The 24853-nt window shown below is 32.7% G+C and overlaps 1 protein-coding gene across 37 annotated transcripts in view; it reads left to right on the forward strand.

Moving 5' to 3' along the window:
- The window catches only part of slo (calcium-activated potassium channel slo), a 139511-nt gene that overhangs the window by 69646 nt on the left and 45012 nt on the right, over positions 1-24853 (forward strand). For 13 of the 37 annotated variants that reach the window (XM_076532450.1, XM_076532438.1, XM_076532432.1 and 10 more), the window contains exons 6-11: positions 3616-3707; positions 11502-11612; positions 14519-14624; positions 17989-18141; positions 19076-19231; positions 19462-19598. In XM_076532450.1, the coding sequence (XP_076388565.1) occupies positions 3616-3707; positions 11502-11612; positions 14519-14624; positions 17989-18141; positions 19076-19231; positions 19462-19598 (755 nt within the window). Of the gene's footprint in view, positions 1-3615; positions 3708-11501; positions 11613-12425; positions 12532-14518; positions 14625-17988; positions 18142-19075; positions 19232-19461; positions 19599-24853 lie in introns of all 37 variants that reach the window. The other 24 variants (XM_076532457.1, XM_076532460.1, XM_076532449.1 and 21 more) reach the window with 10 other exon arrangements.

Here is a 24853-nt window from a genome sequence, read left to right on the forward strand (position 1 = left end):
TATTTCGAATTTTGTATTGTATCATTCAAAATAATGAAAATAATTGATGTGGTCACGTTAAATGAAATATCTTGTAAATATATGTACAGGGTGATTCAAAGTTAGTGTTACAGTTTGATAGTTATAGACATGATTCTAAATAAAAAAATATAAAAAATAAAAATGTTGTGATGTTATTTAAAGTAGATGGTCCACAATGTAATTAATCTAAAGTTACATAAAATAAATTATTATTTATACAATGAATTTGATGAATACTAAAAATTGAATAATTGTTAAGGAACTCAATATTTATAGATCATTGATAACAGATAACTCAATGTTTATATAATTATTTTCATAAGTAACTCAATATTCGTAGAACATGATCAAAAGTAACTTAACTCATTTCTCACAGAACATGCTATTTTTATAAATCAAAAGTAAATCACTGATGGAACACAACTGAGTTAATAAATCATATGTTGTATCATACACTATAACTGTGTTCTGTGACAAGTAACTCAATATATAAATGTTAAAAACAAAATTTTAGTTGATACAAAATTTTTCATTCAGAAGTAAATTTTTAATAACTTACCAATTCTCAGATCTTGAGTAACTCAATATGAATTGGTTAGTATTATATAACTTAGTATTTAAAAGAATCACAAATGACTCGATATGTAACTATTTTGAATAGAACATTTGTTCATAAATTCTAAAGTAGCTTAATACTCAAAAATCACAATTATGTCGATAACTTAAAAATATAATATTTATAAATCATGAGTAACAGTATTTGAATTTCGAGGATAGGACCAATGTTTGTGAGTCACATGTAACTTTATATGTAACTCAATATGTTACTCTATAGATTATTCAATATGTAATTCAATATGTAATTCAATATGTAACTCGATATGTAGCTCAATATGCTCCTCAGTACGTAATTCAATATGCTACTCAATACGTAACTCAATACGTAACTCAATATGCTATTCAATATGTAACTCAATACGTAACTCAATATGCTATTCAATATGTAACTCAATACGTAACTCGATACGTAACTCAATATGCAACTCAATATATAACTCACACGTAACTCAATATGCAACTCATTGATATCAAAAAGTAACTCATTGAACTCAGTATCCAAATATCGAGAACAAGTCTTACATTTCAAACTCAAAACGATAATCCACCCAATTTTCTCACACTTATTTTGAATCACCTTGTACATACCTACCGCAATAATACCAAAATAATCAAAACAACGAAAAGAATTAAGTCGTTCAATAAATAATTACAAACACAAACCGTTACAAATTCTCCGTACAACTCAATTGTTTCAAATAAATATGTATATACACATGAGCTATATATATCGCTTTTTGACCAAAGATATAAATGATTAGCCTTCTCACTGTTTACCGTGAAACGCTATACTTCGTTCAGGCATATAGGTCGTTTAGTTTCAACCTCATCGAGAAACAGTCTCTCTCTCTCTTTCTCTCTCTCTCTCTTTCTCTCTCGCTTTTTATCTATCTATCTCTCCTCTCTCTGACACTCACATGCAAATACATATGCAATAATATATATATATAAAAAAAAAAGAAATTAAACATCATAGGCTTCATCATGATCACCGAACACGTAACATGTGTTAGTACGTGTATACGCGCACATGTACTCGCGTACGTGCGTGCGTGTGTGCACGTAAGCTTACATTCACACGGACATAAATCACCGAGCGGAAGGAAAGCGGATAAGAGATAATACACACGCATATAGATCAACACTAGCCCATGTCCCAAGAAACACTTTGTCTTTCAAATATTTCGCCAATTAAATAAAAGTAATTTGCAAATATTGTTACGTAATTACGCTCACAGACTTCGTTGCCGCAGACGCACCGCTTCTTTTTTTCTGAGAAATCTAGTCGTTCGAGATCGATCGCCTATTGGCCTTCTTACCAAAATTATTAATCTTCGGTTAATATTTAAACATTGGATGTTAGCAAGGGCCAATTGGCGATGTTAAAGAAATAAGTCGTTCGATATAACTCGTACCAGAATAAACCAGATATAGAATAGTGGATATGCTTTTTTTGTTTATAAGACAAGCGCTGATATGTTCGACTAATTAACAATTAATCGGACGCTAACATCGCTCGCTAACTGCTCTCTAATAGGATGACGATTCATTGTGCGGCAACGATCAATATTGTTAGGATTCATAAATTTGCAAATTTCTCTGGTATTCTTTATTGCGTTAGGTTCGAGACTCGAATTAAGATTTTTTTGGGAGTGCACGATCGCTAACTCATTGATTGCAAAAATTCATCATTTTGCAATTTTGTACAGTGCAAAAGAATAATTTTGTTCAAAATATTATGTTTACTTAATTATTTAGTTTGTTCAAATTTCGGTTGAAAATAGCTTTAACTGAGATCACAAGTTTTCTCTATTTTATTTTATTTTTTATCATGACTGAAACGTACAAAGATAAAAAATAAATTTGATGAAAAGCTATTGTAATTTGTACGTATATTTATAAATACTTTTAGAAATAACATAAAAATTGCTTTATTTATGAATTTCAAAAATAATTTTCATCTGAGTTAAACTTGAAATTAATATTAAAAATGTGTATATGTCGTATAAAATCTTTAGTATAAATTAAAATTAAACTTCATCCATAAAATGTTATAAAATATCTATTTTATTTAAGACCAGAAAAAATTAAAAATATTTGTTCTTCTTAAAATAAACTAAAATAGTGTAAAAAGTGGCCTTGGTTCCCAAAAGTCATTTTAATCCCACATTTTCAACCGCAATTTAAATTCAACTCAAAATACTTGAGCAAGCATAAACTTTGCGCAAAACTTATTCAAAGCTGCGTATAACTTTGCAAAATGATTAATTTTTATTAACTTAATAATCACAAAGTTAGATGCAAATTGGTGAAACAATCGTCTGCTCCCTCCGTTAGACAAATGTTATATATGTGTGTACTACCCCACCAAGAAGGTGTGAAAAGGATCGAGTTAGCCTCGGAAACTAATAAAGAGAAAGAATTCGCGTAAAAAAAAGGTTCACTGGACACAAATTACGACCTACCTGCCCAATGGACTAGGTAGACGTGTCGGCACGTGTAGTTAGGCCTTAGGTGTAGGAGTGTAGGACCTAGGTGTAGGTAGCCTACCTACCCCGCCCAATTACTTGGAACGTGTTCGTTTCCACGATTGATTGATTGTTCTTTAATGGGCCCGTGGCACGCATAGCGGTACAGCACTGTTAATCCGTGTCTCTATGAGTGGCCGCGTCGCCCGCGTAGCGAAAGACTTTGACATCCGATCATGAGTGCAAATTTCCTCCCCCTCGCCACTTCAGAGAGAAAAAAAAACAACAACAAGCGATTAAAATGAGAGATACGATCACTGTACCACGCGTTTAGCGATCCACCTGGACCATAAAGACGTGACGCTACTGTTTACAAAATTACACGATGGAGGCTTAAATAAGAATACAAACAAAAAAAAAAAATAAAGCAACCAACTGTTATCCCCCCCTCTGTCACACAAGTAATATTGATGCGAGTGTTGTGTTCTGTTCTATTCACGTGGTGTAGGCCATATTCGCCAGTTGTATCCCCGAGATAATTGACCTGATCGGGACGCGAAACAAGTATGGCGGCACTTTGAAGAACGAGCGAGGTCGCAGGTGAGAGATACAACCAACCAAATAGCTTTCCCGAGTTGAGTCACCCTTCGCAACCTTGTCTATCAACCAACCCGTTACCCTTTTCGTATAACATCTTGTATATGGTGTAAATCTGACCCCCTCCCTCCCGACTCCGAAGCTGCCTCCTGCCTCCGGCACGATGCTGTGGACCAAACTTTTTCGTTGTTTCTTTTGTTTCTGTCCGTACGCACCCCTCAACTTGCCGTGATCTCGAATCCCACAACTCCTGATGTGTCTCTTTTATCACAGATACACACTGACTAGACACCAGAGTTTTTCTACCAACAAGTCTGAACGATTCCTTGAATTGCCTATTGTTTCTTCTCACACACAGTTTCACGTACACTCACACGTACACGTAATGTGTATATAAAGTATTCGAAAAGGGTTGCCGGACCTGGGAGCTGATTCCGCGTTTCGATACGGATCGGAAAGTCCTTTACCGTTTTCGAATCGGTGTATTGGTTCTCGAGATACGGGAGATCGAAGTTGGAGCGGTTGAATTTCGCGCCATGTTTGAACTGCGCATGCGCAGATGGCTCGCGTAACTTGTGATTTTCAACCGCGTGTATCTTGAAAACTAAGCGTCGAATCGCGAAACGGTAAAGGACTTTCCGATTCGTTTTGGCACGAAGAATTTGTAGCTTTCGGGTTGAAGAACTTTTTTTGAACATTTTGTATATATTTAGAGAAAAACCTTAGTCGCAGAATCGCACTCCAAACCTGCTCTTCTAGTTGTCAATCGGCATTAGTGCAGCCGTGGTTCAAGAGTAATCCTCAATAATACTGTTCCCTGTTCTTGCCCAACACCTTCAACCAGCCAATCAGCTAGTCCAATTACCATCACAGATTTACCATACCCAGTAACTGATGTTAGCTTGTTTGTTCACATTGACCGCACTTGGGACAAATACGGCTTATTGCGTTAGTTTCCTCGAATTTTGTGACGAAGGACGAGGAATAATCCGTTCAAGCAGATAAACAAGTTGTTCGTCATGGTGGGATCAATGTTTCTGTCCTTGTTAAATGTGATTATCATTTGTTGTTTCAAACGTTACACAAAATGTTACGTTTTGTCGAATTAATTTAATTCCTCGTTTTTCCGTTACACCTAGCCGACACAGTGATTACTAGACCAATTCGTCTTTGTTTTAGCGCCAAATTTGAATCGAATTTTCAAAATTTCGAACGTTGCTTGATATTCAAAATTTACAATCGACGAAATTATACGATACGAATGTAGACTAGAAAACAAGATGTCGAAGCTGTATTTCTCTCTGAGTGCAAAGGGTCAACGCCCAGCATGTACCCTGCATTTCTAACCAATATTTAGGCCATATATGTGTATATGGCCTAATGTTGCAACACTTGAGTGTAATGACCTTGGTGTTTTAGACAGCATTAATTATTGTTTTTTTACGTGTAAATCTTGGAGAAAGGAAAGCGATAAATTGTATATCCGCCTTGGGTTTTAGGCTCACAGGATGAGCCATGTGAAATGTTACGAATCGTCTCTAAAACTGTTTAACATACAAAATTACTTTTAATTCGAAAATATATTTGCGATACCATTTTCAAAATTTTTTTTTATTACTCATTATTTATTTTTGTTAACCACATTGAAGTTTTTTCATGACATTTTATTTAATTATACAAAATAAAAATTTGTAAAAATATTTGTAAATTGGTGTTGGGAAAATTTCATTTGTAGATTTTTTAATATATTCTTTTATAAAAATGATAATAAGTAAGATAGAGTTGTTGAAGTTCATAATAAGGTCGTTTAAAAGTGCCCTGGGCATTTAGGGCATTAAAATTTGCCCTGAAAATAATATTTATTTAAGAAAAGTAAATAGACAGCTTTTCTAGGTTCGTTATAGTGTTATTAAGGAAATAATATAATTTGTAAAATAAAAATATTTAAAATACTACTTATTCAAATTGAATATATCAGACTCTCGCTATATGGCCACTAAAGGCTGTAGGAGTAGAAAATTGGCTACTGAAGCTTTGCTGATAGAGTGTCGTCTTTATGAATTTCCGTGCACTACGACAATGGAAGAGCTTATGAAAGTATGACTCTTGTTAATAGACTCTTGTTATATGGCAATAAAAATAGTCGACCTGAATTTTATTATCGAAGCTCTGTCAATGGCGATGTATTGATTTTGTCGATCTCGATACAATTACCATGTTGAGAAACGACTCTGATTTGTGTAAAAATTCGTATGAAGATTGCAATATAGCGAGAGTCTATTACAATACTAACTGTAAGTTAAATAGTTAATATAATTTGTAATATTCTTCTTCCCAATTTATTTTGTTTCATTTTATATCTCATCAAAGATTGAAACTGGTATAAATTGGATCCCAGAATTTTTCTACATAACCTGTAATCCTAAACATACGTATCCATAACTGATGTGGCGGCCATTTTGATACGCAAATAAAATGGCGGAATTCCCACAATTCCTCAGATATAAAATTAAAGAGGAAGTATTTTATTTTAAAATAAGTAATATTACATTTTTAAAATAGTAAATATTATTAGGGTCAGATAGACCCAACCTTGCATTTACGGATGAAAATCAATATATTAAGAAATTTAATTTTTTGACAGTTTTAGAGAAAAATAGTAACAGTTGACGTGACTCAACCTGTGCACGCTTTGTATATGTTTATAAATATTTATACGCATATATGAAGTGTATATGTACGCATATATATATATGTATATTGCTAAACTTATGTCACGCATAATGAGGTTTAAAGGAAGGGATTAATCAGTGGGCCAAACGGATCTGTAGATTAGGGTGAACTTGTGTAACCATTGTATGTCGTTTTTTGAAATTAATGCGTCGCACAATTGATATCAGCGCAACTGTGGTTTTTCGTTAAGCGATCATGAAGAATGATATTAAATAACAACATTGGTGTTATTTTCAAAAAAACTAGGTACTTATACACAATTACGTATACGAGAGTGCAGAGTGAGTTGTAGCCAACGAATTCGACCTTCGACTACAATTAAACAATGGTAAATATAATTTTTTTTCTTCAACAAATTTCTAAAGTTACCAAGATTATCGATATTTTTTCAAAATTTCCTGCTTTTATTATATAATAAACGATTAAAATAAAATTATTCACTTATAAAGTGATATGCATGCTTCATCAGTGATATGCTTTTTTAAGGCATATCATGTCAGAAGATTATTTTTTAAATAAAATTATGATACATATTGTATTATAATCTTTTTATATTTTTAATATTTGTGTCTTAAAGCCACAATTCCAATATATTTAAATATTTCAAAATATTAGTATTTGTTGCTTTAAATTTATTTGAAAAATAGTGATAACATTGGTAACTCTGGGATATGTATCCCTAGAAGAGGTCTGGGCAACTCGTGCCCTTCGGGCAGTGCTTTTGAGCAGAAATTACGGGCAGTGTCATCAATCATTGAAGGACCATTCAATTTATTTTCTATTTCTTTCCTTTTTTGCATCAGTTACCCAGACTTGTTTTAGAACGTCGGGCATTGGGGCAGTTTTTGGGGCAATGTGATATATTGTGGTACAAGAAAGTGAGATATGTGGATAATTTGATATGTTTAACACGTTCATTCCCAAAAGAACAAATGCAAAGGTCTGCTTTTGTGAAATGTGTAATATTACACTGTTGGGTCTGAAAGTGTTAAACCGCTGCCACACTACTTGATGTAATATCACACAATTGGGACCAAAAGTATTAAACCGCTGCCACACTACTTGATTTTTAAACATTCATGAATTTTTAAATCTGCAATTAATATATAACTAGTTTTCAATTATTATTTATTATAATATCAAAATAAGTATTGTTTTCATGCGTTGTTATTGATTTTAATAACTCTCTTTTTAATTTTTATATCATATTTTATGTTTGGTATTATTCAGTTTGATAGCTAAATTTATAACCTTTATTTTTTTTAGGATTTCACGAATTTTATTGCATAGTTATAATCATAGATTTAAATATTTCTAAAACTACTAAAATCGGACAAGGCAATGTGGCAGCGGCTTAAGCATATCAAGTGCTACACTGCTCTCATTCGTTTAGTTTACAACGTGAAATATTGTCCTGATTGCCCTGCTGCTCGGTGCAGCCCTAAAAGAAGGAAATTATGTATACCTACTAATTCATTATCTGAAGATCAAATTATTTAAATATTGTATATCAGCTGACTCACTCTGTATACATTCATAATTATTAGGTTGTATCATATCAAATGCCAATTTTGGAACGTATTTAGTCTGACATGATTCGATGATATGATGGTTGTGGCATATCAGTTTAAAGCTTGAAGTTGGAACAAAATGGCTGATTATCAGTTATTGTAAACAATGATATGTACACTGTTAGGTTAATTAAATTGTGATATGCAGTTGTCTTCGCAATGTTACATATGGCATATCACTTTTTAGTGGAAAGTTTGATGAAAACAACATAAATATTTTATTGACATTTTTGTTATAATGGTTCAGATCGACAATGAAATATTAATGTCATTCTCATCACACTTCACACTGCAAAGTGACATGCAGTATGCCCTACTGTGGAGCACCCTGCATGTCATAATTTAACAAACTTAAAATAATATATCTCATCATTTATTGTAACTGATAATCAACTACTTTATATTATGAACACTCATCAAGCTTAACTAACTGACATGCCACGATATTCATATCACCGACGCATGTCACTCTTCATACGTTTCAAAATCACTGTATACCATAATTATATATTTTCCGCAGTTAACGTCATAATTTTCGTCAAACTTTAATCTTAAAATTGACATGCCATCATATCACTGATTGATACAACCTGATACACTGACCTGACACGAATAATAATTTTCCAACGGTGATTGTTGCACGTACAACTCTACAAACACCGAACAGCGTCTTGATTCCACGAACTAAGGTTGATATGCATTCGTTGACGATTTAATCAGTGACATTCCGTTAAGTCAGGCGACGGTTTGACATGTACGTATAATCCGCGAGATAACGAACTCGTTACATCAAGCATCAGCATCGAGGAACGTTTTGATCAACGTTCGAATCTCGTCCACGTGACATGCGAACATTTGATATGCTTCCGGTATTCGTTCTCTACATGGGCAATAGGGCTCGAACGACACGTATCTCTTCGCTGTAGCCAACACACAACATATTTGTAACTTATTCTTATTCTACACATACGGCACTCATGTCTTAACATATCACATGACAAAACGTCGGCCCCGTATAGTAGATTGACAAATAACCTTATCAGTAGGGCTTATCGTTCATGCGTTTATGGGGTCCATTGTGCATTTACCGATACGCGTTATATCGTCGTTAAATCGGCAATATAGGAAGAGCCACGCAACGATCGATGTTCGAGGCGCCTTCGGCTGACTTCGTGCATCTTCGTGAGTTGCGTTGCGGGAACGTGCAGTGACGAGTATCATAGGGTTTTTCTGGGGAAAATGGCGATGTAGGAACAAGAGTTCCACTGTTCATTTGAACAAATTTTTAAAAAATTTTTATTTTTCCCAAACTTTCAAATTTTCAAGTTTGAAAATTTTCAAATTAGGAAATTTTCAAAATTACAAATTTCCAAATATAAAATCTAAAAATTCTGCAACTCACAAATTTTCAAATTTCTGCAAATTTGCAAAATTCCATATATTGCAATTTTCAAAACTACGGTTTTCTAACTCGCAAGCTTCGAAATTAAAAAAATTAGAGATTCCCAAGTTGTGCTAAAGTCTTGTTCTACAGCTGTTTTCGTCCGAAAGAACCTTAACAATACTCGAACGTACAGTAGACTCTTCTTATATTGCCACTAAACTCTTGAATTCAAATTGGCAACATAGAGCTCCTTCCAAGTAGTGCTCGATTATCAAAATCGAGTCATTGTCGATCTCCGTGAGTTTCCGTACGCTACGATGGAGGGGGCGCACGAGTACAGTAGTCTCTCGTTATATTGCCACTTACAAAACTAAAGATTTAACCATCTCTACTAATAATAGCATGGTGTTTACAAGATAGTAGGTGTCTTACAAGAAGGCGTCTCTACAAGATAGCGACGCCACGCGAAAGTGGCAATATAACGCGAGTCTACTGTATCTCGTCTTTCCGCAGTGTTCCAACGTGTCAGGTGAATTCACGATGTGCCTCACTTTTTAGATATCACAACGTAGAAAAGAGATTGAGCATGATATGGTTATGGTGAAGTTATGGTACACGATGCAATAACACGAGTATTTTTGTCGAGTTAATTAGCATTAGAGTATGTGATTATCACGACACATTGCACGTAGAATTAACACGAATTAGCGACGAGTTCTTGTGCTTGTGATTTGATTGCAAGGTCAAACGAGCCTGCACTCTTTTTCATCTAATTCTTGTTACATTTTTGTCGTTTTTTTTTTCTTGTTTATGTATATTGATTAATCTAGCACAGATAAGTTGTCATATGTGTGTGTGCGTGTGCGTGTGTGCGCGTGTACATATAGTTGTGGTTCGATCACGTTAGTCGGCTAAAATGACTCACTCCAATTCCTATCGCAGCTCCGGTAAGTTTAGTCCACATAATTAATTACACATTGTGTACGCGGATGTACGTGGTATCATGATCTTGTGGTTACTGCGAGGGTGATTGAAAAAGTTTCGTTTTTTTAAGAATCGATGAAAATTGTTTTTTGACGTATTTTTATAATTTTATATACAGCATTTTATATTTTTTAATTTAATACTTTTTGAAAAAATTTTATTTTGATTTTTGAAACAGGAAAGCATTATTTTTTGACTTATTGTCATGCTTAGAAATAATTTCTTAAATTTAATGTTTCAAAGTTTTTGCATTTGGGGTCCATTTTTAAAATTCAACTCTGAAATTTTTGTACCATTTCATAAAGTTGTACTTTTACATTTAATGCATTTAATATATTTAATTTACAAAATTCATAATTTACTAAATTTAATATTTGAAATTTTGTAAATCCAGAATTAATTTTCTCAATCTTTTATAATGACTATTGTACACTTTCTTATTTTGTACATTGAATTTTTTTAATTTTGTGAATTCAACATTTTATCCAAAATGTAATACTTTTGAATTTTTCATTATTTAAACTTAAGAAATTTTTAAGTCTGTAATTATACATTTTATATATTTGTCATAATAAATGTTACAAATTAACCATTCAGAGTTATTCTAAAAAAAATTCTTCGATTTTAAACATCAAGAGACAACAAAAAAAATATTATCCAAATGAATCAAAAAATTGTAACTTTAATTAACTCGAAAATTACCAAACTTTTTGAATCACCCTCGTTTTCCCTTAACTGTTAAATATCTGTTTCTCTGCAACATACGAGTGAACCTTTTTTCTAAATTCAACAATAAAATTTTCGAAAAATCGATTCCGGTATTTTTCTATTAGTTACTTTACGGAAGCAGACTAAACTGGTGCAAACAGAGCTGATTTTGATTTTTCAACGATATTTACGTTTTTCTCTCTTGTCATCTTCAAAAGAAAAAGGGAAGTAAATCATCGACTAACAAAAAAAAAAAAAAAGAAACTAAAGAGAAAAAAATGTAATGAAATCGTTAGTCAATCGAGACACATGTATAATACATAGAGCGTGTACACGGTAGTTGCTTGTAAATCTTTCGTCTTTCAATCGTTCCGAATTCCACGAGGATTGATTCTAATTTGTTCGTTGTGTTGGCAGACATATTGTCGTGTGTGGACACATCACCTACGAATCAGTGTCGCACTTCCTCAAGGACTTCTTGCACGAGGATCGTGAAGACGTCGACGTGGAAGTTGTCTTCTTGCATAGGTATGATTCGTTCAATTTATTTGTTCTTCTTTCATCAGAGACCTGTATAATCGATCTACATTCACATTTTCATTATAAACTTACGTCTGAGTGCGGGGTGAGACGTTTAATGGTGACATGCACGCGCTGACTGACTGATATTTACTTCTGATTCTCTGTGCACGTAATCGACACATCAGAGAGGGACATGTCATGAATAAATTTGAGTTATCAAGTATTTAACGAAGGTGATAAACAATTTTTAATTTTGTGAAAATATGACATGACATTTGGTGTCATATCACTTTCGTTTATGGCGAATGTCATTAAAATTGGTAGGTCCTTATAGATATTCTCAAAATACTCCATCAAGTGATATGCAGTGATATGCAAGAAAATTATTTTGTTAAAAAATTTCACGTGTAAAGAGACCATATCAGGAAAAAATATTTGACTGTAGATTGTGCATGTCTTTAAACGCCTTATAAGATGATATGCAAAAGAGCATATCATCCACCTGCAACACTTGACACATCTCTCAATCGCACATCATCTACGTTAAGTACATTACGTTAAGTAAGTCTGCTACTGTAACCGATAAGCAGTCACTAGAGATCTAAAATAGTAATAATAATAGTAATAGTTGTCATAAGCAGGGTAAGTTTAGGTTGCGATGTCCTATTGAGTTGCGCGATTACGCGAGCAAAGATGATCAGACCTCCATCTTGGATTCCCCCAACGCAGATACCAGTTTAGGTTAAATGAGCAGCTGAGAAGGGTTTCGAAACGTGAGGTCTGATCGTCATTGTCGTAAGGAGTGATCTATGATTCCAGGAAAGAGCCAGATCTCGAATTGGAGGGTCTCCTGAAGAGGCATTACACGACCGTGGAGTTTTTTCAGGGCACCATGATGAACGCTGTGGATCTGGAACGTGTCAAGGTACCCCTCTGAACCCCATACAACCAACCATCATACGAAACAATAAAAATAAAACAACAACAACAACTACAGAAACAACCTTTTATCGCCCTTTTGCGTGATCGCTCGATGCTTCTTATTTCCTTGCAGTTATTTAGGTTATTTGCGCGAGGTTACACGCCTGAAAGTGACTCGATTTTTTCTAGCCATCGATCGATGTAGACAACTATATTATTATGCATTTATATTATTATTATTATTGCATTATATTATTACTATACATATATACAATTTTATAGATACAATTGCCATTTATGTGTTATGAAGTTAATTCTTCTTATAGTACTGTTTTATGTACGTACACCAACTTTGGATTATTAGAGACAAGTTTTGGAATGTTGGTATTGGCGGGAAATTTGAATGAGACTACCACTAAATTCTAAAAAGAGAGTTAAGTAGATTTATTTCAGGTTGGAATAGGTTAGGTCGCCATTTTGTCGATTTTGAGGTTATGTAGTTCCAATTTTAATAACGCAGATTGAAAAATTTAGAACAAAATTCAATTATTACCTTTAAAATTAAATCTTATCTTTAAAGATATTTAAGGAAATATTTAAGAGTCTTACAGATTATGTTCTCAAGTATTTATACTTTACCTGTTGGTGTATGTACATAACACATGCACATATGGAATGTTCTAAAAGTAAGCAGCAAATTAGAACTTGCGTATTCTTCATGCAAAAACAAATCGAAAATCCTTTCACCATTTTGTAATCTGTAGCTCCGTTTCCAAGATATAAATTATTCAAAATTTAGTATACAACTTTTTGGCGCGAAATTTAAATTTCCAGCTATTATTCTTGCAAATATTCGAAAATTAATATAGTTTCTGATTATTGAATATTATTAAATTTTTCTGAACGAACATTTATATATATTAACGGTACTTTTTAGTTCTATAACGCTATTTTCCCTAGGAAAGGTCAATGTACTTTTTGTAGGGACATTAGGTTAAGCTTTCATTAGTTATCAGAATGTTTAAATGAGAGATAGAAATTTTTATATAAACTTAGCTTTCTCTAGGATTTACTTAAACTCTTCCTAGGTACTTCATAGATAAACTAGATATTCCCTAGTCTCTCCCTAGGATCTAGAAACTTTGTCTTTATAACCAAAGTAGAAATTTCCTAAACTATATTTAGAGTCACTTCTCTGTCATTTTCTTATCTCTTCCTTAAATCTTCCTAGGTTTTCCGTAGAATTTCTCTAGATTTTTTCTAAATCTTCCCAAGAAGTAGATACAAAATGGCTTCCATGTTTGATTAGTTCGGTCATCGTCTACCAGATGTCTCCCTTTAAGTATTCGTCCCTTATGTGTTCATATCTACAAAACCACAAGGAGTTAGGTGACCTAACTTTGCTAGCTTATTCTAACCTTCCCAAGGACCAAAAAAGGTCCTATAAACATAACCACAAAAACACTTCCTTTTTAGAGATATAGTACTGCCACAGTCGCGTCTCGTGTACACTCTTGTTTCTGAATATTTTAATGTATCTTGGAAACAAGGCTTCCGATTGCAAAATAGTAAAGAACACGTGAAATGCGCATGCTTCGACTTGCTGCTTGTTCTTGGGCCCGTCTGTATGTGCCCAGTTCTACAAATTATACATGTACAAACTTATTACGTAGGAAGCAACCGCCTGCGACTGCATGGTATGCTGTAATGAGCTATGGAGCCGAATCAGCGTGCAGTAGAGACTTACTTAGATCAATTATTATTAATTACACTCCTGTGTCCCTGGTTCACGGGAGACAAACAGTATGAATCCGATAATTGTCTCTCAAGTGGCAGGCACGCAGGACAAATTACATCTTAAGTCATTTTACTTTGTAAATCTCCGACTTCTGACGGTCTGCTCAACGATACGTGAAAATGGCGGCCGATATCCGAGGTGAATGTTATTTATGAAAAGAAACGTATGATTTTGTCGGGCCTGTGCCATTTAGGAAGCCACCAGATCTCGAGTTGGAGGGACTATTCAAACGGCATTTCACCACCGTGGAGTTCTTTCAGGGGACCATCATGAACCCCATTGATCTGCAACGGGTCAAGGTGAGTCTCCTGTCCGAAGAAAGAAATACATCCTCATCCTTTTACCACACGCAAAATGATTCCGTGTGATCACCGATCGATTTGATATGAACTTGTGTATTATTTGGCCGATTGCCACTACGTTTCTTTCTATTGTCTATACGTACGTCTCTATCTTTATATTCGACGTCCCTATGGTCCATTATGTCGTTGCCTCCCTCGTTGTGTGACAAGCAGTTCTCATGACGCGATACTTGTATTTTGGTCTTCACGCTTCTCGACATTGCATTAGGAATGCTGTGATCCTGTGATTGTGCCCTCTGTAATAGCATCGATAGGAAAGTTAGTCCGACATTCGTGTCAAGCGACTTTGGACGTTAGTCTAATCCGATGATTATGTTAACCTATGATATGAAAGTTAGGAAGTCAACTTCAAAATTTAGAATATATCGAATCATAAGCTATTACAAAAGTAATGAAAAAATATGTTTAATATCGAGAATATATTTTTTAATAATTATTTATTTATTTTTAAATATGAGGAACTTTTTGTTTAATAATAAATTATTATATCATTTGACATAATTTTCATCGAGAAAAACTTCATGCTCCCACTTTGTTACCAATCTCGAATGCACTCGCAATATTAGGTTACCCCTGCTTTAAGATGAGATGACCCTTATATGAGACATATATCGTCTTCTATTCACAAAAGGATTAATTCCTATAGGACATCATACAACTCATTAGAAGTATTAAATAAGGCTGTCATGGTTACTGCTTTAACTAATCGGTAGTTAATTCGAGAACCAGTATTATATGAAAACAGTGCGATGGGCAAAGAAACTGCCCGTTGAAGAGCTCACGGGCATTTGTGTATAAAATGTGTGTAATGATGTGATATTATAAGAAAAATAGACAAGGAATTTATCTGCTTATTCGTAAGAATTAAATGAGCGCAATATTTATTAGTTTTAAGTAGACTCTCGTTATATTGCCGGTTGAACGAGTTCTTTGTAAAGAATACAGTTATACGATATATGAGAAAAATAGACGATGACTATATTTGCTAATCTGCAGCAATTAGATGAATGCAATATTTATGAATTTTAAGTAGACTCTCGTTATATTGCCGGTTGAGCGAGTTGTTTGTACAGAATACAATTATACGATATATGCGAAAAATAGACAATGAATTTATTTGCTGATTTGTAACAATTAGATCAGTGCAATATTGATAAGTTATCAAGTAGACTCTCGTTATATTGCCGGTTGAGCGAGTTCTTCATAAAGGATATAATTATACGATATATGAGAAAAATAGACGATGAATTTATTTGCTAACCCGCAACAATTAGATCAGTGCAATATTTATAAGTTATGAAGTTGACTCTCATTATATTGCCGGTTAAGAGAGTTCTTTATATGCGACACTAGCTTTGTTGTATCTCAAAGAAATTTATGGAGGTTTCAATTTTATAAGTTTATGTATTTACTCATTTTCAAGCTTTCAAGTTTTCAAATTTTTTAATCTTAAAATTTATGAAGTTTCAGATTTATAAATTTACATGTATACAAATTCATAAATTTTCAGATTTATGAATTTTCAATTCTTCAGAATTACAAATTGTGCAATGTAGAAATTTTTAGAATTAAAAGTCATAAATTCTCACATTTAAATTTGCACATTTTCAAAATCGTTCCTCAAATTGTTATATTTACAAAAGTTTGAGGGGGTTGTAGAACCTTTATACACCTTTATACATCATTATCAGCCTCAATGATTATCTTAACCATGTAATTTCTCTTAAATTATATAATTTTGAAAATGGCAATATAACAAGAGTGTACTAAACTGCCACGTGAGTTCTGGCGAGCTGCCCACCACTGTAAAAAAGAACCAATGCTGTTGTTCCAAGATGGTTGTTGCCTGTTTGTTCCCTTTTGTGCACATTGACGATGTTTCGTGAGACTTATGTTGATCGTTTGCTTTTATGTTCCGTCAATTTGTAACAATTAATTAAGATCCAATTGAACAAATGCAATGTCAATAATTGGATACATTTAACGTGCTTAAATTGAATCTTCCGTTAAGGACCTTCGAAGAGAGCGTTACCTTTTATTCGTGTGACAAAAAATTCCCTAGATAGTTATTTACTCCTGCTGGATAAATCTATGCCTGCTGTCGATTCGAACGGGTAAGTGCTTCCGGTTAGAATGTTTAAACAAATAATCTTAAGTTTCTAAGAATTATTATCTATTGAAGACTTAGATATTTCTTAGACATTGAAACGTGATTATTTATTAAATATATAGATTTTGCATTTGACAAATTACAGCAGGGCTATGTGCTTGGCTATTTGAGCGATATCCGTTGAATTTTAGTTTGACAATTTGCATGTTGACGATGCTCATTGTTTAATTAATGTTTGTATGTTTATGGTATGCCGTAGACATTTGCTTTTATTAATTATTCTTATTGTTAGTTTGATAATGAAGATATTTATTGCAAGGAAATCGTTTGACATTATTTTTTTAAATTTAGGTTATGTTACAAAATATGAGCGATCATCGGCCATGTTTGTCAGCCATTTTGCAAAGGCAAAGACACCTAACCTCCAAAATACTGTTCATACAATATATTTGTATCTGTATTTTATTTATAAAATTTATTATTAAATTTGTTCTTGAAATATTAGGACACAGAATATAAATTAAATATAGCAATAATATTAAATAAATATTTAAGAACCTCAGTTTTTATTAATTTATAGAAAAATTAAACTCTTAAGTTTAATATAATTTAACTCTAAATACTAGAAATTTAATATAAAAACATAATTGAGGAAAACACAAATTACCAATAATATGATTTGAATTTCCCGCTCGAACCATTTTGAATTTGAACGAGGTTATGATCCTCATAATTATTCATATTTTATAACATAACTTACTTATTTCTTAACTACACAAATATAATTTTTATACTTTCTTATACCTGCGATGTCCATTAAAAACTAGCTTTCAAAACTAACTAAAATTTTCAAACGTATTTGCATTTTCCTCCACATTAAATAGTGAATCATTTCTATCTATATTTCTTCTTTCTCCATAAAACACACATTTTCTCCAAAAAAAAGTTACACATATAAATACAAAGTGCACTTTTAAATTACATTCATTTTCCAAAAGAAACAATATTTTTTATTAGGAAAGTATTTTTGTAACAACATAGAGTCATTTTTTCATGATAAAAATAATTATATAAAAAAAAATAATTTTGTTATTTATTTTTTGCTGTTGCTACCATCATCCTTAAATCAAATTATCATTAATTGTTTATCGAAGGCAGAGTATAGAAAAAGGTTTTAATGGTTGTTTTTAGGTCCACGAGGCAGATGCGTGTTTGGTACTGGCGAACAAGTATTGCCAGGACCCTGACGCTGAAGACGCGGCAAACATTATGCGCGTTATCTCCATCAAGAACTATTCGGATGATATTCGCGTTATCATTCAGTTAATGCAATATCACAACAAGGTATCACTATATTCAACATTACTCTTTGTTACATTAAAAACTCATCTTTCTCATCTTTCACTTATTTGTTTGTACACAGAACATGTTTTAATTCGTCACTACTTAAGGTAGCTCTTACATTAAAGAATTAATATGAACTTTGTTTCCATCTTTATAATAAAAAACAAATTCTTTGGAGTTAGGTTACAAACTGTCACCTCTTTCAGTTATTTGTTTGTGCACGGAACATATTTTAATCCGTCACTACTTGAGGTAGCTCTTACATTAAAGAATTAAAATGAACATTTTTCCCATCTTTATGATAAAAAATAATTCTTTGTGGTTAGGTTAAGAACTGTCGCCTCTTTCACTTATTTGTTTGTGCACGGAACATGTTTTAATCCGTCACTACTTGAGATAGCTCTTGCGTTAAAGAATTAAAATGAACATTTCCATGTTTGCTTTTAAAAAGATTCTCTGCAACTTTGCATTTTCTTTGAATTTTCAAAACTCTTTCAATTTGAAATTCATATTTGAAATTCAAAGGATTTTCTTTGAAATTCTGTACCTTAAAAAGCTAACTTACACGTTCACATTAAATGATCACATCTGAACTGTTGATGATTCCTCTAAAAGTTTGAAGTGTCCACATTGTGAAAGACACATAAATGTTACAACAAGGGGTAATAATGCAGTTAAAGGATAGTCGTGCACTTTTTTCAAAGTCACCTCATTGCATTTATTCTTAAATAACTTTATTTGGTTAGATTTGTACAAATTGCTACCTTAACTGCTACATTAACCACCTCACTTTCGATGATAAAATAGAGCTATTTAGAAAAAGAGTAGTGAAAGAAGCAATGAGGAAGTTTCAAATAGTTAAACATTGCATAATTACCAGATCTAATGAATGTAATATTGTGGAAGAATTAGGGAAGAAAATAACCTGTTCCAGGCCTACTTATTAAACATTCCATCATGGGACTGGAAACAGGGTGACGATGTGATCTGCCTGGCGGAGTTGAAGCTGGGTTTCATCGCACAGTCCTGTTTGGCGCCGGGTTTCAGCACGATGATGGCCAATCTATTCGCCATGCGTTCCTTCAAGACGGTCAGTAAACTGTTGTCCTACGGCAGACCCCGTCTTTCTCATCTATGCATGTGTGAATAAAGTTCTTCAGGTTTTTTTTTTCTCACAAATTCGAGTGTTCACAGTGACCGCGTCTTTCTCTCCCAGTTTATTTAAAGTCTCTTTATTACTTGCCACGATTTCGCGAGAAACTAGTTTCACTGTGAACAAACGCGCGAATCCGTACATGCATAGGAGCGTGTGTGATTTAGAAATGGTTGGTTGATTGGTACCAGTCGCCCGATATGCAGGCTTGGCAGAATGACTACCTCCGTGGAACCGGAATGGAGATGTACACGGAAACACTGAGCCCTACCTTCATTGGAATGCCCTTTGCAAAGGCCACTGAGTAAGTCGGTCCAATCCAACATCCAGCAGACACCTGCATATCTGATTCAAGAGACGAGATCTGTGGTTCCGCTCGTTTGTATTGTGTCCGTACATAATTAACGCGCGGAGCTTCCTCGAAAGTTGACCGCGAATTAGCCAAATACTGAAACGTACCTCGGGTTATGCCTCGAGCGATGTATTTGGCTGAGAGTAATATCTGATACATATTTCAAGGCGGGGTTGCCAGATGACGTTATAATTCTGTGTACGTTTATAGGGGTGAAATGACGTTGTAATGAAGCGGTAGACACATAGATGATGTTATGATTAAGATATGATACGTTTAGGTACAAAATGACGGTATAATAAAGATGTAAACACATGGACGTTATGATCAAGGTATACAGGGTGTCTCACAACTAGGACCTACATTTCAGGGACCTACACTAGTTGTGAGATATCCTGTAGATACATTTAGGGACATGACAAAGCTGTATTCGCGTATGGGTACAGAACGAAGTTAAAATATACCTGTAGACACTACGACAGATTAAATGATATAATAAAATTGTAGGTGTATTTAGGAATTGGGTGACGTTATACTGAGGCTGTAGATGTATGAAGGGACAAGATGGTGTTATAATGAAGCTATATGCATCAAGGTTTGATCAGGAGTGGAATTAGGAGGGGATAGTAATGCTGAGTCTTATTTTACAGGGACCACATTCTTAGATTTATAAAGAAATATGGTAACTTGGAAATTTGGGAAATATGGAGATTTGGAAAATTTGGGAACTTGGAAATTTGAAAAATTTGGGGATTTGTAAAATTTGAGGACTTGGAAATTTGGGAAATTTGGGGACTTGGAAATTTGGAAAATTTGGGGATGTGGGAAATTTGGGGGCGTGGGAAATTTGGGGACTTGGAAATTTAGAAAATTTGGGAAATTTGGGGACTTGGAAATTTGGAAAATTTGGGAAATTTGGGGATTTGGAAATTTGGGGGCGTGGGAAATTTGGGGACTTGGAAATTTGGAAAATTTGGGAAATTTGGGGATGTGAGAAATTTGGGAACTTGGAAATTTGGGAAATTTGGGGGCGTGAAAAATTTGGGGACTTGGAAATTTGGAAAATTTAGGAAATTTGGAAAATTTAGGAAATTTGGAGATGTGGAAAATTTGGGGGCGTGGGAAATTTGGAAATTTGGAAAATTTGAGAAATATGGGTATTTGGAAAATTTAGAAATTTGGAAATGTGAGAAATCTGAAAAATATAGGAATTTGGGAAATTTAAAAATTTCAGAGTAAAAATTAGCAAAATTTAAGAATCTAAAAATAGAAAATTGCTACACGAAGACATATTTGGCGGCCATCTTTCAAATCGCAGTCACAGTCAACTTTCGAAGAAACTCTGTACTACCTGATTGCAACTTTTATTTTCTTTTTTTATTTTGCCCGGATCAAGTGTTTTCTGCTCAACTTACAAGAAGAGAGACCAAGTCTGACCTCATGGATGACCCATAATTTTAATGAAACTTTTAAAAAATGTAGATTTGAATTTTTTTATTTTTTCAGATACATAGAAACATAAATCTGTTAAATAAAAAATATATTCATTATTGTGTTTGAATTTTAATAATTATAAATAAAAATGAAAATTGGATAAATTTTAAATATATTTTCTACATATTTTAAATGTTTCATGAATATTTAGTTTCTTTACTAATTTTGTAATTAACAGGAAATCTAATCTAATTAACCCAATCAACGGAGCGCACGATTTCTAATTCAAAATTTTTGTTCGTACTTAAAAATTTTTTAATTTACAAATTTATACTTAAAAGTACATTAATCTAAAAATGTAGAAGTGTTAAATTTTTCCAGCTCACTTTACAAATAACAAATTTCAGAATAAAAAAATTTAGAAATTTTTCAACACAAAAATTTTTAAATTTTCAAATTGAAAAATTAAAAAAAATATCCATTACATTACTTTTCTAATTTGAAAAGTTACTAAAACAAAAAATATCCAACTTCACAAAATTTCAAGTTTAAAAAAAATTTACAATCTCGCATCTTATCAAATTTCAAAATCTACACATTTAAAAAATAAAGTCCTTACTCCTCTTATTTTCTCGTGCACTCCGCTCACATTTCAACTAAAACAATTAACAGTTTTCACTAAACGTTTGACGATAATAAACCGAAATCGTTAGGAAATGTCCAGGACAATCTACATAATATCACAAAGCCGTAGAAGAGATAATTTAATGGAAAAATAGCACAACAGGACCCGGGCTTTATAGCCAAAAAACTTTCTTCGTTTTGTAAATATTTCTCTCCACTCTGCGGCTCCACTTGCGCTTTAATGATCATACAACCTCGAATGGCACGACTAAAAATGCCTTTTCAGAAAAGCACGTATAGTTCGTTTGGAAGTTTTCAATACTTGTTTGAGAAGTACATGGACTCGGTCGACCGTTTCACACTCTTTTTATGCACGCGTTAACGACGGCGGAATCACTTGAGAAGGGTCCGTAGTCTCTTGAATCGGAAAGAAAAAAAAAGGATAAAGCTTCGCCTACGCTCTGTCTTTCACTATGCTCCACTCCGCTATATACATTGTATGGACTATATTCTATTTATATTTATATGAATGCGCATACAGGGTGTTCCACATCGATGTTTCCACGAAATTTTGAAATAAATTACTTTGCAAGAAATTGTCGTGTAAGAAATTTTAGAGGTTATGTTACGTATTCGTGAAAAATATTTAAAGACTGTTTTACAAGTTTATAGATTTGTATGTTCTAATTATAGTAACATTGTCGTATATCAAATTTAAGAACGATCGAGTTAGGTTAGAAATTTTAGAGGTTATGTTACGTATTCGTGAAAAATATTTAAAGATTGTTTTACAAGTTTATAGATTTATATGTTCTAATTGTAGTAACATTGTCGTATATCAAATTTAAGAACGATCGAGTTAGGTTAGAAATTTTAGAGGTTATGTTACGTATTCGTGAAAAATATTTAAAGATTGTTTTACAAGTTTATAGATTTGTATGTTCTAATTATAGTAACATTGTCGTATATCAAATTTAAGAACGATCGAGTTAGGTTAGAAATTTTAGAGGTTATGTTACGTATTCGTGAAAAATATTTAAAGATTGTTTTACAAGTTTATAGATTTATATGTTCTAATTATAGTAACATTGTCGTATATCAAATTTAAGAACGATCGAGTTAGGTTACAAATTTTAGAGGTTATGTTACGTATTCGTGAAAAATATTTCAAGATTGTTTTACAAGTTTATAGATTTGTATGTTCTAATTGTAGTAACATTGTCATATATCAAATTTAAGAACGATTGAGTTAGGTTAGAAATTTTAGAGGTTATGTTGGTTATGACTTTTCTAGAAAACAATGCAATATAGTGAATGCAATAATATTCACAGTATCATTTACATTTTTATAAAATATTTAATGAATAAATGAATGACTTAAATAATACAAAAATAATTGAGTAAATAATTGACAATGATTAAAACTGCAATTTTCAAAGTACTAATCCTATCTGTAAAGAATAAATAAAGTTAGTTATAATTACTATAATTTGTTAAATTTAAATAAATCAAATTTCGTGGTGGCACTTGTGGGACAAATACTGTGTGCATACATGCAGGGTGTCCAAATTAATGTTCACCATTTTTGAACACGTTCGATCCCAAAATAAGGGGTGTAAATACAATTTTCAATATGCAATGTGTAATATTACGCAGTTGGTTCTGACAATATTAATTGAGAAATGTATATGAAAAGAATTAAAATCTAGTTGTAGTAATGTATTTATATACATTAACCTTAATGAGGTATAATAAGTAATTGTATTGCTTCTTATCTGTTAAAAGTACATATTTTGAAAGTATACGAGTAATATAATAAGGTTCATAAAACACATGTATTACTAAGGGCCAATATGGAGGACATTTGAGATTGTGCCAAGAAAATTTTTCAAAAATCTGATAATGGTCATGTTACCACTGACCTAGGTAATAATTATTTAGGCTAAAGTCAGAGGTCTTATATTAGAAGCCAAGAGTTTAAATTTTTATATAAATGACAATTTGTAGAGACAAATGACAGTAAAATTTCCAAATAAATTAGAAGAACTTGCTTTTCATTGTTTGTTAATTAACGCGTTTGATGTTGAAGTAACAACCAGTGAAATCGTCGTTGTTTTCAGATGTGTAATATTACACAAATGGATCAGAAAATGTTAAAAGAATTCTGAGTATTAATAAGGACACTCTGTATGCAACACGAGCATATCAATTATATTGTACAATATCGTATCTGTGCTCTACACTTAAGCGATGTAAGCCACCCCTCAACGCTTCAATAACGTTTCTATACGTCCACCATTTTTGTATCATTTCTAAATACGGTTTAGACCTGATTTGCATATCGTGGACCATGGAACATGGATAAACAGATATGTGCTAATTCTTCTCTGAATATATCTATTTCCATCAAATTTTACATTAAATGCAATTTGAGGTTACGTATAACCTCTACGTTGTCAAAATTTTAATTTCAAAAGTTTGTAAGTTATAGGTACAATTGTTACTATTTTAAAAAATGTTTATTATTCATTTTTAAGTTGTAGATTTTTTACTTTTTCAACAAATTTTACGACATCGCTATATCGTAAAATATATTTTACTTTCTCAAGAGTTTTACGATCTCGCTATATCGTAAAAAGTAGTACTTAAATGTTTAAAGAGTTTTACGATTTCAGTATATCGCGACGTTATATCGCCTTTTCTACTATAATTGCTTAAATTTTCAATTTGATGCTTCATATAACTTTAACATTATTCAAAATTGCGCTTTATTGTAGTATCTTTAATCGTTTGTGTTAATTGTACACAAAATATTGCTCGTTCCAGTCGGTTTAGATTTGGCATAGTCGGTTCGGTGTGTCAAATATTTTTCTTCATAAATTTCTATTCAGCATCTTACATAATATTATTCAATATTGACATTCAGGAACATTTTAAGTAAAAAATGCCTTAATTAATATTTCCATAAAAAAGTACTTTCGTATATGTATACGAAAACATCATGTTTTATGATGTTTGAATATCTCTCTTTTTGAATGATTCTATATTATAAATTTAAATGACAAATTCTATAAAAATTAGCAAGAAGTCTTGCACATATCTTGTTCCTAAACAACGAAACTGTGTTTACACCCTGTTCCTAAATCCAC

Source organism: Megachile rotundata, chromosome 6 (assembly GCF_050947335.1).
Source record: "Megachile rotundata isolate GNS110a chromosome 6, iyMegRotu1, whole genome shotgun sequence".
Lineage (NCBI taxonomy): Eukaryota > Metazoa > Arthropoda > Insecta > Hymenoptera > Megachilidae > Megachile > Megachile rotundata.